Source organism: Miniopterus natalensis, chromosome 9 (assembly GCF_054644295.1).
Source record: "Miniopterus natalensis isolate mMinNat1 chromosome 9, mMinNat1.hap1, whole genome shotgun sequence".
In the NCBI taxonomy this organism is placed as follows: Eukaryota; Metazoa; Chordata; class Mammalia; order Chiroptera; family Miniopteridae; genus Miniopterus; species Miniopterus natalensis.
In genome coordinates this window covers 76,700,873-76,717,722 of record NC_142089.1, presented here as the reverse complement: position 1 = coordinate 76,717,722, position 16,850 = coordinate 76,700,873, and the positions used below count along the sequence as shown (strand labels likewise).

At 42.4% G+C, this 16,850-nt stretch overlaps 1 protein-coding gene across 1 annotated transcript in view; it reads right to left on the bottom strand.

Moving 5' to 3' along the window:
• Positions 1-9,145, bottom strand: part of ECI2 (enoyl-CoA delta isomerase 2) — a 28,763-nt gene extending 19,618 nt beyond the window's left edge. Inside the window, exons 1-4 of the mRNA XM_087820667.1 lie at positions 9,036-9,145; positions 4,097-4,259; positions 1,758-1,856; positions 1,344-1,532 (exon numbers count right to left, since the gene is read on the bottom strand). Coding sequence (XP_087676793.1) covers positions 1,344-1,532; positions 1,758-1,856; positions 4,097-4,259; positions 9,036-9,091 — 507 coding nt within the window. The 5' untranslated portion in view covers positions 9,092-9,145. The remainder of the gene's footprint in view (positions 1-1,343; positions 1,533-1,757; positions 1,857-4,096; positions 4,260-9,035) is intronic.
• Positions 9,146-16,850: the final 7,705 nt, after the last annotated feature.

Below are 16,850 nucleotides of genomic sequence, written 5' to 3'. Positions count from 1 at the left end.
ATGAATAAAAGCCAAATCATTTTCACTGAGGGAGGGAATGAGGAAGTCATTCCATTATTATTATAGTTATGATGACACAGCAGGGCAGGGTAACTGGTAAGAGCCAGGGTTGGGAGACAGACATATCAGGGTTTCAATTAGGTTTTCCTCCATATTAGTTATGTGAATTTGAACAATTAGGTTACCACTTCACCTAACTATTTTACTGTTAAATAATAACAGTAGGCTCCTTGTGGGAACTAACCAAACCTCTGTGTGGAAAGGGCTGACACATATTAGGCTCTGTAAAGAGCAGCTCATATTATTATTATTACCATGATAATAGAGAAATGAGTCAGGATAAAAGGACAAACAGTTCTGAGAATCAAATATTTTATTAATTGAATGGCACATATCCAACTTCATGGAATTCTTATTTAAGACTAACTTAGTATGCTATTTCTACTGCGATGCAGATGATAAGCTCAATGAAAGGGGTTATAGCCTCTCAAATTTTACTCCCAGTTCAGCACCAAGCATCCAACTAACTCCCTGTAATTCTTTTTCTTTTTTTTCTGTAATTCTTTTTCAAGGTGAAAGAGCTAAAGTGATTATTTATTTATTTTTAAAAATATATCTTTATTGATTTCAGAGAGAGAGGAGGGGAGAGGGAGAGAGAGAGACAGAAACATCACTGATGAGATCGGCTGCCTCCTGCAAGCCCCCAGTGGGGGACTGAGCTGCAACCCGAGCATGTGCCCTGACCGACAACCGAACTACGACCTCCTGGATCACAGGCCGATGCTCAACCACTGAGCCACGCCGCCCCGGCTAAAATGCTTATTTTTATTATCATTCTAGTTCAACAACAGATTCAAAGACTAAAGCTGCTCTTGTGAAGTAGCACATTTAAAGCAGAGATGGGTTATAATCGATTTAAGATGAAGTCCTGCTCTCCTTTCTCCTTCTACTTTAGAAAATAAAGCTTGTGCAGGAAGAGCAGTGCTCACTCTCAGGCCTCAGTGACATGAAAACACTTCTGGGGTCAGTCTACGCCAACCTTAGAGAACCTCTACCCACATTCTCTTAGATTAATATATGTCTCATTTACATTAATTTATCTGTGCTTCCATCATTGGGAAAGTTGTAGCTCCTTTGGGTATGTAGAACCTACCTGAAGCTCACAGATTCTAAATAATGAAGGCCTAGCTCTGCTGTGTGAAGCAGCCACAACTACTAATCTTCCTGCAAAAACCCAACGAGCAATTATAAGAACAGGAATGATGCCGAGACACTACAGCTTTTGAGTGCAATGGCCAGAGGGGGAAATAAAAAGGAGGAAGAACTGGGCAAGGTAATGTCACCTGAATGTTTATCGCATTCATTTTGGCGGGCCGGTTCAGCATGATCTTTGTGATGCCATCCTCAGAGGTCACCACCAGGTTTTCATAAGCCTGTCGTTTCCTGTCTGCTCCAGGCTCCAGCTGGACGGAGGACTCAGATGAAGAGCTCAGACTGGACACCAAATCTACATAGTTCTGCCTGGCAGTTTCCTGAAGAGAAGATGACAGATAACTTAAGCTCATGGCCAACAAATAAGCATTTTGAGAAACTTAGTATGCTAATAAGTAGCAACTTGCAATGGAGAAAGAACAGAGGCTCTGGTTCAATAGAGTTACATTCAGATCTTGAGGGCTCCACCTATAATGGATTGATAATGAAAAACTCCCATCTTCCTTTAGGGATAAAGCAAGTAAAATAAAAGTAAATAAATGTACCTTGGGCAGACTGCCAAGAGCATTCCATGCATCCCATTTGGCCTTATTAATAAAGTCAAACACACCTGGTTTGGGCATATTACACGGTCCTTCAGTGCCCTGTGAAAAGGAGAGGGGCAATTTTTAGCCAAGTGTCCATGTAAATTGGAGCCTTAAATTTTAAGATCCATAAAATGCACAACTAGGATGACTGTGCCTTCCTTCCCAAATACTTTCACAAAGTACATAAATTGATCTGAACTTTCCCCTTGCCTTCTCTTTGATGTTGCCAAAATTGCACAAGTAACAGAAAAAAGACCGGACGGACAAAATGTGCCATTGTCACAGTGGTGGATTTCTGGTAACTGAGCAACAGAGCTGCAGCTGAGAGGGGAGGGTGGCTCTCCGAGCCACTGGCCCTTAGGAAACTGAACCAAAGGACATGTGAGCAGACAGTAAAAAGCAACTAGACTTCACTTGAGGGTAGGTGGCATGTGTGTTTTGAAATGAATAGAATATCCTAGTCAACTACACTTCAAAAAAGCAATTTAAAACTCTAGTTAATAATCACATTTAAAAATGTTAAATTACATATTTAATACAATTAGCTAAAAGAGGACTGAAATGCTTTGAAAAACAAAGGCAGTATAAACAAGGCTAAGGCTGTCCAAAGACAGACAAAAGTGACTGCAAGAGTTAGCCGCCTCAGAAATCAGAGGCAACAGTCCACAAGACTTCCCCTATTTCTAATGCCAAGTGCAAGGTTGGAGGGCTCCTGCTGATCTGCTGGAATGACCCACAGAACTCTCTGAGAGCTGTCACATTCACAATTACAACTTACTGCCAGGAAAGAATACAGATTAACATCAGCAAGGGAGGAGATGCATAAGGTGAAGTCTGGGGGCAGCATGCCCCTCCCCGCTGTGGAGTCGGGACAGTGTGCCTCTCCCGGAATTGGTGTGTGACAACACTCACGGCGACTGTATCACCCACCAGGGAAGCTCACTTCAGCCTCAGTGTTCAGAGTTTTCACCGGGAGCTCCGTAACCACTGAATATGCAGCTGAAGCCCCGCTCTCTAAATCACAGTGTCAACTTATCGTGCGGCCAGTCCCACTCTAAATCACACTGCTAGATTCTGCAGGCAAAGACACTCCTATCAGGCACAGCATTTCAAGGGTTTAAATATTACATGATCTAAGGTAATCTTGCCCAGAAGCCAGGGGCAAGGGCCAGACCTCTTTTTGGTAGGAGAGGCTCATACCAACCACAGGAAGAGAAACACACAGGCGCCCAGAGGGCTGACTTCCCAGGGTAGTCTTTAGACATTGCAACTTAAAAACCTACATTTTAAAATTTTGTTACAAAAATTTTCAAAGATACACAAAAATAAAATATTATAATGAATTCCCAATACTCATCACCCAATCAACAACTATCATTTTTGCCATACTTGCTTCCTCCATTCTTTTCTTTCTTTTTTGCTTAATTTTAGTGAATCCTAAACACCATACTATTTCACCCCTACATTCTTAATATGCATTCCCAAAAAAACACAGAAAACCCCCAACATTTTCTTATATAACCATGATACTATTATACAACAGTTTCTAGATACTACTATTCAGTCCATACTCAAATTTCCCCAATTTTCTCAAAACAACTTTTTCAGTTGATTTATTCTAATGGCAGCCAAATAAGGTCTACACTCTTGGTTGTTACATCCTTAAAGTCTCTTTTCCTCTGGAGTGATCCTGAGGGGTTACTTTTTGCCTAACTAGGGTTTGAAAGTGTAATATGCAAACCCATGTATACACCGGTGAGAGCTGTTTTAAAATAGAGCCAAAGCAGCCACCGCAGGGGAACTGCCTGCACATCCTGCTCCTCGAACCTTTAGAATGTTCTGAACCAGCAAAGTAATTTTTGGACTAGGCCAAGGCAATTACTTGTAAAACTAACAGGAAAGCACACATCCTGACCACAAGGAAAAATTCTATCTTCCAGAAGATAGAATTAGTAACTCAGCTTGCCAACACCAACAGAAACTTCCTTCTTCTATTCATGTAATTATTTCCCTTCCTTTTCTCATAAAACACCCTTGCCTTCACCCTATAATCGGGACTCAGTCTGTGTTCCTGCTTGAATCTGTACCCTGAAATTGCAATTCTGTGATCTCAAGTAAATACTTGTTGCCTTTCACTTTGGCATTTTATTTTTAGGTTAATATATTCTTTAAAGGAAAGGCAGCAAAACAAACCCTAAAAATAGTAAAGCTGAATTTCAGTAGAACACACACCATATCTATTTGAGGAGCTACCTGCTCAAAACGTCTCTAAATTATATCAGATCTTAGGCATTTACCTGCTTATATAGTGCATAGAGTTTTAGCTTCACTTCATTTCCTGGATCCTTCTTCAACAGTTTTACCTGATTTATTGCATTTTCAAAGTCCTCCTGACTGGCTCTCATTGCTGTTCCACTCAAGTGCAACTGAAGTGCTGGGAAACGAATGACCTGCAGAGGACTACAAACAGGCAGAGTGATTTCTAATTGTTCCCAACCCTTACATATTCAAATGCTGTTTCTCTACAAGTATTTCCCCTATACTTGCCCCAACAAGCTGGCTGCAAATGGTTGCTGTTTTCCAAAATGATTCCTAGATAAGAAATCAATACAGAAGTTAACTATAGTGATTTTAAAATAATGGTAAAGGAAGCTGCTATCCAGTACGTTATTTGCAGCAATTCAAATGCAATATAGGCATACCTCAGAGATACTGAAGATTTGGTTCCAGACCACAATAAAGTGAGTTTTGCAGTAGAACAAGTTGTAATCTTTTTGCTGGTGGAGGGTCTTGCCTTCAATTTATAAAAAGAATGCACCTGTTAAGTGCAATAAAATAAGGTATGCCCGAGCCCAAATGGCCATGTAAATTTTGCCACATTTGCAAGAAGTAAATGAAAGGCATACAAGGTAGAAGACAGAAGGAGACAGACCAAGGGGCAAAGTGCACAGAAGGAATTTAGTAGTTTGTGTCCCAAGGCCTAGAAACAGCCTCAGCACTCAGTGATTTAACAGGAAGCCCAGCACAGCAGACACAGACTCACTCCTAACCCCAGGATGTTTTAGCCAGCCAGCCAGGAGCAGGAACAGCAAGCACAGCCAGGTAAGTTTTTAAGCGCACACACACAGTGAGCAGAGGGAAGAGGAAAATTCAGTGCACAATATGGAAGCCACAAGCAAAATATGGATGTTTGCAATGATGATGTTGAATAATAAAGTTGATGGCATCAAAGATGATTAAAATAATAGTTACAAATAAAGCCCAAATACAGCAAATGTATCACCTCCTCTACAATAATGTAACTTTCAAAGACTATGATGAAGTTTAGGTTCAAACTTTGAAATATTAGTCTGTAATTCAATAAAACTGGTTTTAAATAAATTTTATACTAAATATTTGATTTAGTTTTATTTTCCCCTAGAAAAACTCTATCCTACATGAATTTGGCACCTAGCAGGTTCCAAGTAGAAAACGAAAGGAAACTGAAAAATGACCAATATAAGGCCTAAATGTGCAAGTTCTCACAAAATATAGTGCAAACTTATTTATTGTAAAATAAAGTGAGTTTTGGGAGATTAAAGATGGCGGCAGACTGACTGGAAGCTACACTGACACTCTCCCAAGACCAAACTGGAATTACAACTAAAATAGAGAAAAACCATCCTGAATAACCAACTGCAACTGAAGACGAGCTAGAGAGCACCCTCATAACCAAGGAGGAAAAGAGACTGGTAGGAAATGCGGAGGTGCCAGAGGGCTGGCTGGGCTTCCACAGGCAGCACCTGAAAGTCCAATGGGATATCTCAGCTGTGGGGGGTTCCCACTGAGGACTCAGGGGACCCAGGCTCCACTGAGGACTCAGGGGACCCAGGCTGGGCTTCCCAGTCAAGAGCACCAGAACTAAGAAAGGTGCCCACATAACATATGGCTGTGAAAAGCAGCCAGGTTTCTGTCTGCCAGAGAGAGAGGGTTGGGAATGCAGGGACCCTGTTAACCACCCAACACACAAAGTTTCGTGTGCAGCTGCTCAGCTTGGGCTCCAGCAGAGGGAGGGCAGAGTGGACTGGAGCTGTGTGAGGAGAATCTAGGGTTGCGGGCTCTGGAGAAAGAGCTTAGAGGGCACCCCTCTGGATTCCTGTGCCAAGTCATTCCCCCATACTGCAGAGGCAGACATTTACCTTCCTAGCAGCTTTTGCCTGAGGGGGAAGCAATTGCCCCACCCTGCTGGAAAACCTCTTGCCCTACCCTAAGGAGTTTCTACAGCTCGAGGCTCATTAAGAGAATCAGATTAATCAGCCTGCAGGCAGAGGCAGACCTCAGAGTGCTTTGAGTCTTTGCCTGATCTGTTTCTGGCCCCCGGCCTTGGAAAAGTAGCCTTTGTGTGCATCTTGGTCCTCTCCAAATGTACCCAGCCCCAACAGAGGGGACCTCAAGCTGTGGGTTGTTGATAGCTCCAAACAGGGTACTAAGGGCAATCACAAACTATGTCTGACACTGGCCTGCACCAGACACTGTCTCAAAAGACTGAGAGTCCTAGCAGGCCTATCTAATACATAGAAACAAACCCAAACAGGCAGCCAAAATGGGGAGACAAAATACCAAGACCCAAATGAAAGAACAAGAGAAGTCTCCAGAAAAAGAGCTAAATGAAATGGTGAAAAGCAATCTATCAAATATAGAGTTCAGAATACTGATTGTAAGTATGCTCAACAGCATGAAGAAAGATATGGAAACTCTGAAGGAAATTAAGAATGACATAGCAGAAATAAAGAATACATTGGAAATAGTAAATAATACATTGGAAGGAATAAATAAGGCAGATTAGAGGAAGCTGAGGATCATATCAGTGAATTAGAAGACAGGGTAAAAAAAAAAAATCACTCAATGAGAGATCCAAAAAGAAAAAACAATTAAAAAATAGGAGGACAGTCTAAGGGAGCTGTGGGACAACAGGAAATTAACAATATTTGCATCATAGGAGTGCCAGAAAGGGAAGAGAATAAGCAAGGGATAGAGAATTTGTTTGAAGAAATCATAGCAGAAAACATCCATAACCTGGTCAAGGAGAAAGCCACACAAGTTCAGGAGGCACAGAGAGCCCAAGCAAGAAGAATCCAAAGAGGCCCACGCCCAGACACATCATAATTAAAATGCCAAGAATTCAAGACAAAGAGAGAATATTAAAGGCAGCCAGAGAAAAGCAATCTGTTACCTACAAAGGAGCACCCATAAGGCTGTCAGCTGATTTCTCATCAGAAACTCTACAGGCCAGAAGAGAATGGCATGAAGTATTCAAGGTAATGCAAAACAAGGACCTGAAACCAAGGCTACTCTACCCAGTAAGGATCTGAAACCAAGACTACTCTACCCAGCACCATCTATTCAAAATAAATGGTGAAATAAAGAGGTTCCCAGACAAAAAAAGGCTAAAGGAGTTTATCACCACCAAACCAGCATTGCAAGAAATGTTAAAGGGACTGTGTAATAATAATAAGAAACAGAGAGAAAATTGGCATAAAGAATTAAAATGGCAATAAATAAGGACATATCAATAATAACCTTAAGGACTTTAATGGAGAGATCAACAGCAATAATCGACATAGTCGTGGACTTTAACACCCCACTGATTTCATTGGATAGATCTTATACACAAAAGTCAACACAGAAACAGTGACTAAATGGCACACTAGATCAGATGGATTTAATTGTCATTTATAGAACATTTCACCCCAAAGCTGCAGAATATACATTCCTCTCAAGTGCACATGCTCAAAGATAGACCACATGTTAGGACACAAAACTATCTCTACAAGTTCAAGAAGATTGAAATCATATCAAGCATCTCAGATCACAGGGGCATGAAATTAGAAATCAATTCCAGTAAAAGCACTCAAAAACATTCAAACATGTGGAGCCTAAATAGCATGTTATTAAACGATGAACGGGTTACCAATAAGATCAAGAAAGAAATCAAAAACTTCCTGGAAACAAATGAAAATGAACACACAAGAACCCAAAATCTATGGGACACAGCAAGAACAGGCCGAAGAGGGAAGCTCATAGCACTGCAGGCCTACCTCAAAAAGCAAGAAAAATTTTTAATAAACTACCTAACCCTACAACTTAAAGAATTAGAAAGCTCCCCTATGAAACGGCCCGGACCAGGGCTTTTGTTTGCTGGAGTTTATTTTTTTATTTATTTTTTATTACTGCCTCAATTTCATCAGTTGTTATTAGCCTATTCAGGTTTTCTGATTCTTCCTGATTCAGTTTCACGTGATCTCACCCATATGTGGAATCTAATAAACAAAATAGACTGAGGAACAAAATAGATCCAGAGACACAGAAGCATGGAACAGACTGAGGAATCTCAGTGGGAAGGTGAGGGTGGGAGAGTGGGTGGGGAGAGATTAATTAAAGAACTTATATGCATATATGTATAAGCCATGGACACAGACAACAACAGTGTGCAGGGGGGGTGGATGCAGGGTGGAGGGGATCAGTGGGGGGAAAAAGGGAGTTATGTGTAATTCTTTCAACAAGATACATTTTTAAAAAGTTTTAAAAAATTACAAAACACGGCTGTTTAATATATAAAACTGAGAAAATCACACGAAACTCCATTACCTCAAGGCAACCACCATGTTCCAGGGTTTTTTGTTTCCTACGGATAGATTCCTTTTGGGTTTGTACATGGTTTGTGTACCCCGCCACTTAAGACTACAGCAGAAGTATCACATTGTATGCGGGGAAACGTATTTATACGTTTTACGTTGACTGGTAGTAGAGCGCGCGGTAAAAACTACCCGCAAACAATACGGTATTCTCCAAAAAGCAAATAGTTTAACCCCGCACTGATGATAGCGACTGAGCTTCCACAGCGCTCAGCAAGCAGGCGCAGCGTGGTCAAGTGTTGAATGTAAGTACGCCCGCAACTTATCAGCTGCCGGGCCCGCGGCGTGCGGCGGCGGCTGCGGGGACACACGCCGGCCCGCCTGATGCGCGGCGGGAGAACCGCGGCTCAGGCCTCCCGCGAGTCCCTCCGACCCTTCCGGCCCAGGGGGCGGGGGCGCGTTTCCGAGGGCGCTGGCTGCCGCTCCCTAATCGGAAAACCGTAAAAGCATAACCCTGATGCTACGGAGACGAGACCCCGGAGAGGCAGGCTCCGCGGGCGGCGAGCCCCGCAAGGTCGGCGGCATCCCAAGGGCGACCTTGGGCCCCGGGCTCGGCATTTACCTCTGAACCGAGATCAGACGTGAGCGTCGACCCAGTTTCGCTGCCACGAGGGTCATCCTGACCGCGCAGGCATCGGCGGGGCCCCGGCAGGGCCTGGACTTGGAACAGACGGTAGGGGCTCAAGGGGCGCCGGCGGAACCGGAGCTCTAAGGGTGGCGGAGGGAGTGCGGGGGCGGGGCGAGGGCGGGGCTGATCGGGAGGCGGGGCCTGGACGCGATTGGTCGGGGCGGGGCCTGGGCGGGGCCTGCGCGCGGGGCGGGGCTCCGCGGGAGCTGCGGGCCCGGGCGCGGTGGGTCTTTGCTTTGTTCGCCTGTGCGGGAACTGACGTCCAGAAACATTAATTAGGTGACTGTCCGGAACACCCGAGACTTACGAGCGGCCAAAGTCCGGATTCAACCCCGTGCTCAGAGTCGGAGTTCCGAGTAATTTTATTACTTCGTGCCGATGGCCCATTACTGTTTGTGCTTCATCAGGCAGATCCGGGTGACAGTGTAGGTGGGGGCGAGATTGAAGGCCGAGTAGAACAGTTTGGCCTTTCTGAGTATACTATTCTGAGTATTTTTTCAGACACTACAAGGTGATGCTTGGTAGGCTGAGCTGGGACTCTGAAAGACCCTCACCCCTCTCCCAGACTGTAGGTGACCCTCGGAGGTAATGGAAATTACACTAGTCAAAAACTGCAGATACTGGGAGTTTCAATGGGTGCCAGAAGCTGAAACACCTCTCATAGAAATACTATTACTATTTTTAAAAAGTCCTTTACTGGTAAGCAGGTTTGGATTGCGAACCGTTTTATAATACAAGTGAACTCTTCTCAGGCTTATGCCTATTATATTTCACATGGAAAAATGGGGTGTGGGAAATTAACTATCTTTATAAAAAGTATAATTTAACAAATATAGAAGGAGCATGTGTCAAAGATTAACTTCATTCGGGAATCAGCAGGATAGTAAAAACAGAATTTGAAAAACTCATTTATATAGTTAGTGTAAAAAAAATGCTGGAATAGATTGCAAGGTTAGATACAAAAATGATTAATGTCCTACAGAGCAATAAAACCATAACTTTTGGAGCAATCCTCCTGCCCCCCCCTCCCCCCTTGGGCAAATTATTTGCGTCTCTACCAGCTGTCATTTACTACAGGCCCATTAGATGGCAGTGTTTTAGTGAGGGGAGGTGGTGCGATGACCTTCTGGGCAGAGAATCCATTTTGGGTCCACCTTGGTCTATTAAACTCTTACCAGGGGTCCAGGCCATGCCATTTAAACATGGTGACCACGGCCTTATGGGTGAAGAGACCAGTTCTCAGTAAAAGGGAACCATTGTGAGTGGGTTAGATGCCCCACCTGAACTTGAAGATCATTGTATCCATGCTAATTTTCACATAAAACACTAAATGACTCTTAGGTTGTGCACAGTGTGGGGCTAAATATTTATTTTTTAAGATCACAGAGTAGAATTTACCATTTGTGACAGTCCTGTCAGTCATAATGATTATTTTTATTTTTGACATTTAAATATCACCAGATACTGTTACTACAACATATAAAAAGTCCGTCAAATTCAATAATGAGGAACTGTTTTGGCACCATTGTTCAATTAACAGTGCAGTCTAGGAACCTGGAAGCATCTTGGACTCCCTCCATCTCACTGATACCTCACTTCTATCAGTTTCTAAGTCCTAGTGATTCTGCCTCCTAAATATTTCTTCATTTTTCTGTTTTCTCTCTACCGCTGTCCTAATTCAGGCCCTCATCATGTTTGGATTACTGTTACTTGAATTTTCATTACTTAAATTGCAAAAGAGCCACTTACCAGCTTTCCTGACTTCGGCTCCACATCTGCAGTCCATTCTCGCCCTGCTTCCTGACTGATCTCCCTAAATTGTAAACCTGACACTACATTCATAATCCTTCCCCCGTGACCGAAAATCTTATAGTGGGCCCCTTTGCCCTCTGAACAAATCCAAACATCCTAGCCTGACCAGTTAGGCCCTCAAGATTTGGCCCTTGCCTACCTACCCAGTACATCTGTCCCCAAGGTTCACAGTTGAACCTTGCACTTCAGATAAGCTGATATGCTCAGGATCTCTAAATCTCTGTATTTCCATGTTTTCTCAGTCCAGGCACTGCCTATCCAGGATGCCCTCTCTGACCTTCCACTGGGTATGTTCTCTCCTTCTGAGCTCCTATAATCTCCCCAGGCTTCTCTTTCTCATAGCACCTGGGTCACTATGTACACATCTGGTTAGTAATATGTCTCACTAGTCACCCGAGGGCACAGGCTGGGAGGAATTCTACCCTTACAGTAAACCCCATTTCCCATCTCCTGACCCACTTCTTGACATAAAATATTCTCTGTATGGCATGATGAGTGAGCTGTTGAAAGTTTCTATCTAGACTGGGTTTTTCCATGTTTGGTAATAAGTTACGAGTAAATTGCCATCTTTCTATTAAGTTGTCAGAAGGAATAAATCAGTATTTTTGTACTTTGAAATACTTCTTTTTCAAAAAGGATGACTTGAGGAATTTGACTATTGCCAGGTCCCTGCACTAAAACAAATGAGAAAAAGTGCTACTAAGGTAACTATGGTATTATTTAACTCTGTAAGTTTCTGAGGGAAAATATATAATTCTATTAGTCGTGAAAGGTGTTAGTCTGTGTTCTGTGATCCGTATCATAGCTGTTTCGGGCTTCAGTTCTCTGTCACTGCTGGAGTTCAGCCGCACCTGTACTACTATTATGCGTTTTTTATTGTGCTTTCTTTACCAAATTACCCCCCCAGGTTAGGCTCTGCATCTTCATCTTATATATTCATGTCAGAGAAATTTAAAGTAATATTGGGAATCTTATGTGCTTTTGAGTGTTCTTTCCTATTCCTAATTGTTATCATTTGGAGAAGAAAGACGGCTCAGAAGTAAACAGCTGATTCACTGTATCAGCTCAGCCTTAGTTTCCTATGCCTGAATAATTGGTTCACCCAAGGCTATTTTACCTGCATTTTTTGGGTGTTATACAAACATGAAGCTCACCTTGTTCTCAAGGATTATTTTTCAACTATTCTTCTCTAGCGAAGAAATCTCTCTCAGGCACCCCCCTCTGAGATTGATTGAAACTGATAGATATTGTTGTGTAAGGAATGGCTGTTTTTTCCAGAGTCATTCCAGGTTTTCTTGCTACCAAAGCTTAACTTACAACCTGTCTATGTGCTTAGAAAAGAACAAGAACAATGGCTCCAGTAAAAATTAACTGAAAGCCACAAAAGACTCATGAGCTATGTGGCAGCGTAATGTTTTCTGATGCACATTGATTCCGGGCTGAGAAAGAAGTCAGAGAACGGCATCTGTGGGTGATGGATCAGATGGCAACCTTGTTGACCAGCAAGTGACCTGGCCTCTCCTTTCTGTGTAAGAAGGCAGTAAATTAAAAGTTCTATCCATAAATCACCAAATTAAGACTTTAAAGAGTCATAGATAATACTCTTATTCTCAGATTCTGTATTAGAAAATTCACCTACTAGCTACAGTGTGTTTATAACTTCAAAATCGATGCTTCCGGGCTCAGGGGGCTTCTAGTAGTTGTTGCAGAGGTGGGGCCACCTCTCAGCACTTTGGAGGTCTGTCATCTCCCCAGAGGGGCCACCAGGAAATGTGGTCTGGCTTCCCTTGTTTTGGATTCAAAGTTTTCTGTTTTCACCTGGCCTGGGGGAAAATATCTTTCACACCTCTCCAGCGACCCTCAAACTTTATCCCCAATTCCTTTTCTTTTTTCATCAGTTCTTAAATTGACCACTGCAAATGCCTCAGGCTTTCACAGAAAACTTTTACTTCAAGCCACAAACTTTAACCTGAAGGAGACAAAGCCAGGCTCACTGCTTGATATGGAGAGAGGGGACAGGGGACAAGAATATGTAGAAAAATCAATAGCCCAGATCCACACTACAGTGCTGGTGGTCAAACCATACACCCAAGTCCTTTTTCACTGTGTGCTCTTATTAAGAAGGGTTTATATATTTTTAAACTCTTATATTTTATTGCAGTCAAATTCATAAAACATAAACTTAACCATTTAAAAATGTATAGTTTGGTGGCATTTAGTACATCCACAATGTTGTCAACCATCACCACCATCTAGTTTCAAAATATTTTCATCACCCTGAGAACAAACCCTATTGAACAACCACCAATCTCATTTTGGTCTCTGTGGATTTACCTATTCTGGATATTTCATTTAAATGGAAGCATACAATACGTGGCCTTTTGTGAGTGACTTCTTTCATTTAGCATAATGTTTTCATGTATTAATATTTAATTCTTTTTGATGACTGAATAATATTCCATTACAGGTATACACCACGATTTGTTTCTTCATTTACCTGTTGATGAACTCTTGAGTTGTTCCCACCATGTGGCTATGGTGAGCAGTGCTGCTGCACACATCCATTTGTTTATGTACAGGATTTGAGTACCGGCATACCTTGGAATATCATGGGCTTGGTTTTAGACCACAGCAATGAAATAAGTCATAATTTTTTTGTTCATGGAGGGCCTTACCTTCAATTTATAAAAAACACATCATCTGTGAAGTTCAGTAAAGTGAAGAGCAATAAACCAAGTTATGCCTGTATTCGTCCCTAGGCTTAACTCCAGTGGAGACATCGTATTTGCCTTGATTATTTCCCACATTATAAATATGGTTGAACTATCTTGCTCAGGAGTTTTCAATCCTGTATGCACATCATCTGGGGAGCTTCTTAAAAATACATGCTGGGACCCCACCCAAGAACAATTGAACCAAATATTTAAAAGCTCCCTAAGTGACCCCACTGTGCAGCCAGAGTGGAAAAGAACTGGCATCCTGCCCAGGGTGCTCAGATTTTACCATGCATCAGATTCACTCAGAGGGCTTCTTCAAACACAAACTGCTAAGTTTCTATTTTAGTAAGTCAGATTTGGGGTGTGCACATTTGTATTTTCAATGTCATCAGATGATGCTAATGCATGGGGACTACACTTTGAAAATCACTGACCTCTCACCCATCAGCGTGGGGTGGAAGGCATCAGAATCACCTGGGAAGTTCTAAATCATCCCATCTCCTTATGTTATGCTCCAATTGAAGGAGGTGGCATCTGTATTTTAGAAAACTTCCCAGCTCATTTAGCTCACTTGACTCTTTTTTTCTGGCTATTGAGAACAATTGTTTTAGCTTCTATGTCTTCCTGGATACAGTTTCTACCATCCAACCTGTTACCTGTCTCTACAAGCCTTGTAAGCCCTCATCCTTGCATTCATGTTTTTCTTCACATCTGAAATGCCTTCTTGATTAGACCCAAAATAGTGGTGAACTGAGTGGAAGCTACACTGACACTCTCCCAGGACCAAACTGGAATTACAACTAAAATACAGAAAAACCAGCCTGAATAATCAACTGCTATGGAAGACGACCTGGAGAGCACCCTCATAACCAAGGCCCTAAAGTGGAGACCACATAGAGACTGGTAGGAAATACAGAGGAGTGAGAGGATTCACTGGGCTCCTACAGGCAGCAGCTGAAAGTCTGGAGGGATATCTCATCTGTGGGGGGGTCCCACTGATAACTCTGGGGTCTAAACCCCAAGCTAGGCTCCCCACTCCAGAGCACCAGAACTGAGAGAAGTGCCCACATAACATCTGGCTGTGAAAAGCAGCCTGGTGTCTGTCTGCCAGGGAGAGACTGCTGGAAATGTAGGCATGCTCTTAATGGGCTAATGCACAAAGTTTCATGTGCAGCCACTCACCTTGGGCTCTTGCAGAGGCAGAGTGGACTAGAGCAATGTGAGGAGAATCCAGGGAGGCTGGCCAGGGGAATAGATCTCAGAGGGCACCCATTGGGACCCTGGTGGTGAGTCATTCCCCAATGGGCCAGAGGACATCTTTCTCAGGTAGACATTTACCTTCCAAGCAGCTTTTGCCTGGGGGAAAAGCAATTGCCCCTCTCTGCTGGAAAACATCTGGTCCCACCCCATGGAGTTTCTACAGCCTGAGGCTCATTACGAGATTGAATAACAGCCTCTGGGAGCTTTGAGTCTTTGCCTGATTTGCTTCTGGACCCAGGGCTTGGAAAAGTAGACCTTGGTGCACATCTTGGTCCTCTCCAAACACACCCAGCCCCAACGGAGGAAACCAGAAGCTGTGGAGTGTGGAAAACTTCAAACAAGGCACTCAAGGCCAGTCATAAACATCGTCTGACATTGGCTTGCACAAGAGACCATCCAAAAGACTGGGAGTCCTAGCAGATCTACCTAATACATAGAAACAAATAAAAAAGGCAGCCAAAATGTGGAGACAAAAAAACAACCCCCAAATGAAAGCACGAAAGAATTCTCCAGAAGAAGAGCTAAGTGAAATGGAGTTAAGCAATCTATCAGATATAGAGTTTAGAATACTGATCATAAAGATATAGAGTTCAGAATACTGATCATAAAGAAGCTCAACAGCATAAAAAAATATAGAAATTATGAAGGGAATTAAGAATGACATAAGAGAAATAAAAAACATTGGAAGGAATGAACAGCAGATTAGGGGAATTTGAGGATCAGATCAGCGAATTAGAAGACAGGGCAGGAAAATAACTCAATCAGAGAACCAAAAAGAAAAACAATTAAAAATCAGGACAGCCTAAGGGAGCTGTGGGACAACCTGAAACATAACAATATTCTCATCATAGAAATGCCAGAGGAGGTTGAAAGTGAGCAAGGGTTAGAGAACCTGTTTGAAGAAATAATGGCAGAAAGCTTCCCTCATCTGGTCAAAGAAAAAGTCATACAAATTCAGGAGGCACAGAGAGTCCCAAGCAAGAAGAACCCAAAGAGGATCACACCCAGACACAGCATAATTAAAGTGCCAAAAATTCAAGACAAAGAATCTTAAAGGCATCAAGAGAAAAGCAAGCTGTTACCTATAAAGGAGCTCCCATAAGGCTGTTAGCTGACTTCTCAGAAACTCTACAGGCCAGAAGGGAATGGCATGAAGTATTCAAGGTAATGCAAAACAAGGATCTGAAACCAAGACTATCCAGCAAGGCTATCATTCAAAAATAGATGATTAAATAAAGAGCTTTCTGGACAAAAAAGACTAAAGGAGTTCATCACCACCAAACCAGCATTGCAAGAAATGTTAAAGGGACTGCTGTACTGAGAAGTTGAAATAGAGAGAATAAGAAGCATAGGCATAAAGAAATAAAATTGCAATAGATAAGTACTTGTCAATAATAACCTTAAATATAAATGGATTAAATGCTCCAATCAAAAGATATAGGGTAGCTGAATGGATAAGAAATCAAGACCCAAATATATGCTGACTACAAGAGATCCACCTCAGAACAAAAGACACACGGGCTGGAAAAAAACCACAAAAAACTTCTGGGGGACTTTAAATGAGAGATCAACAGCAATATAGTCATAGTAGGGAACTTTAACACCCCACTGACTTTACTGGATGGACAGATCTTCCAGACAAAAAAATCAACAAGGAAACACTGACTCTAAATGACACACTAGATCAGAGGACGGATTTAACTGACATTTACAGAACATTCCACTACAAAGCTGCAGAATAGGCATTCTCCTCAAGTGCACGTGGGATATTCTCAAAGATAGACTACATGTTAGGACACAAAACAAGTCTCTACAAGTTCAAGAAGATGGGAATTATATCAAGTATCTTCTTAGACATTTATATCATGGAATACTATGCAGCTGTCAGAACAAATGATCCCTGATCCTTTGAGACACATGGTGGAACCTGGAGAGTATTATGCTAAGTGAAATAAGCCAG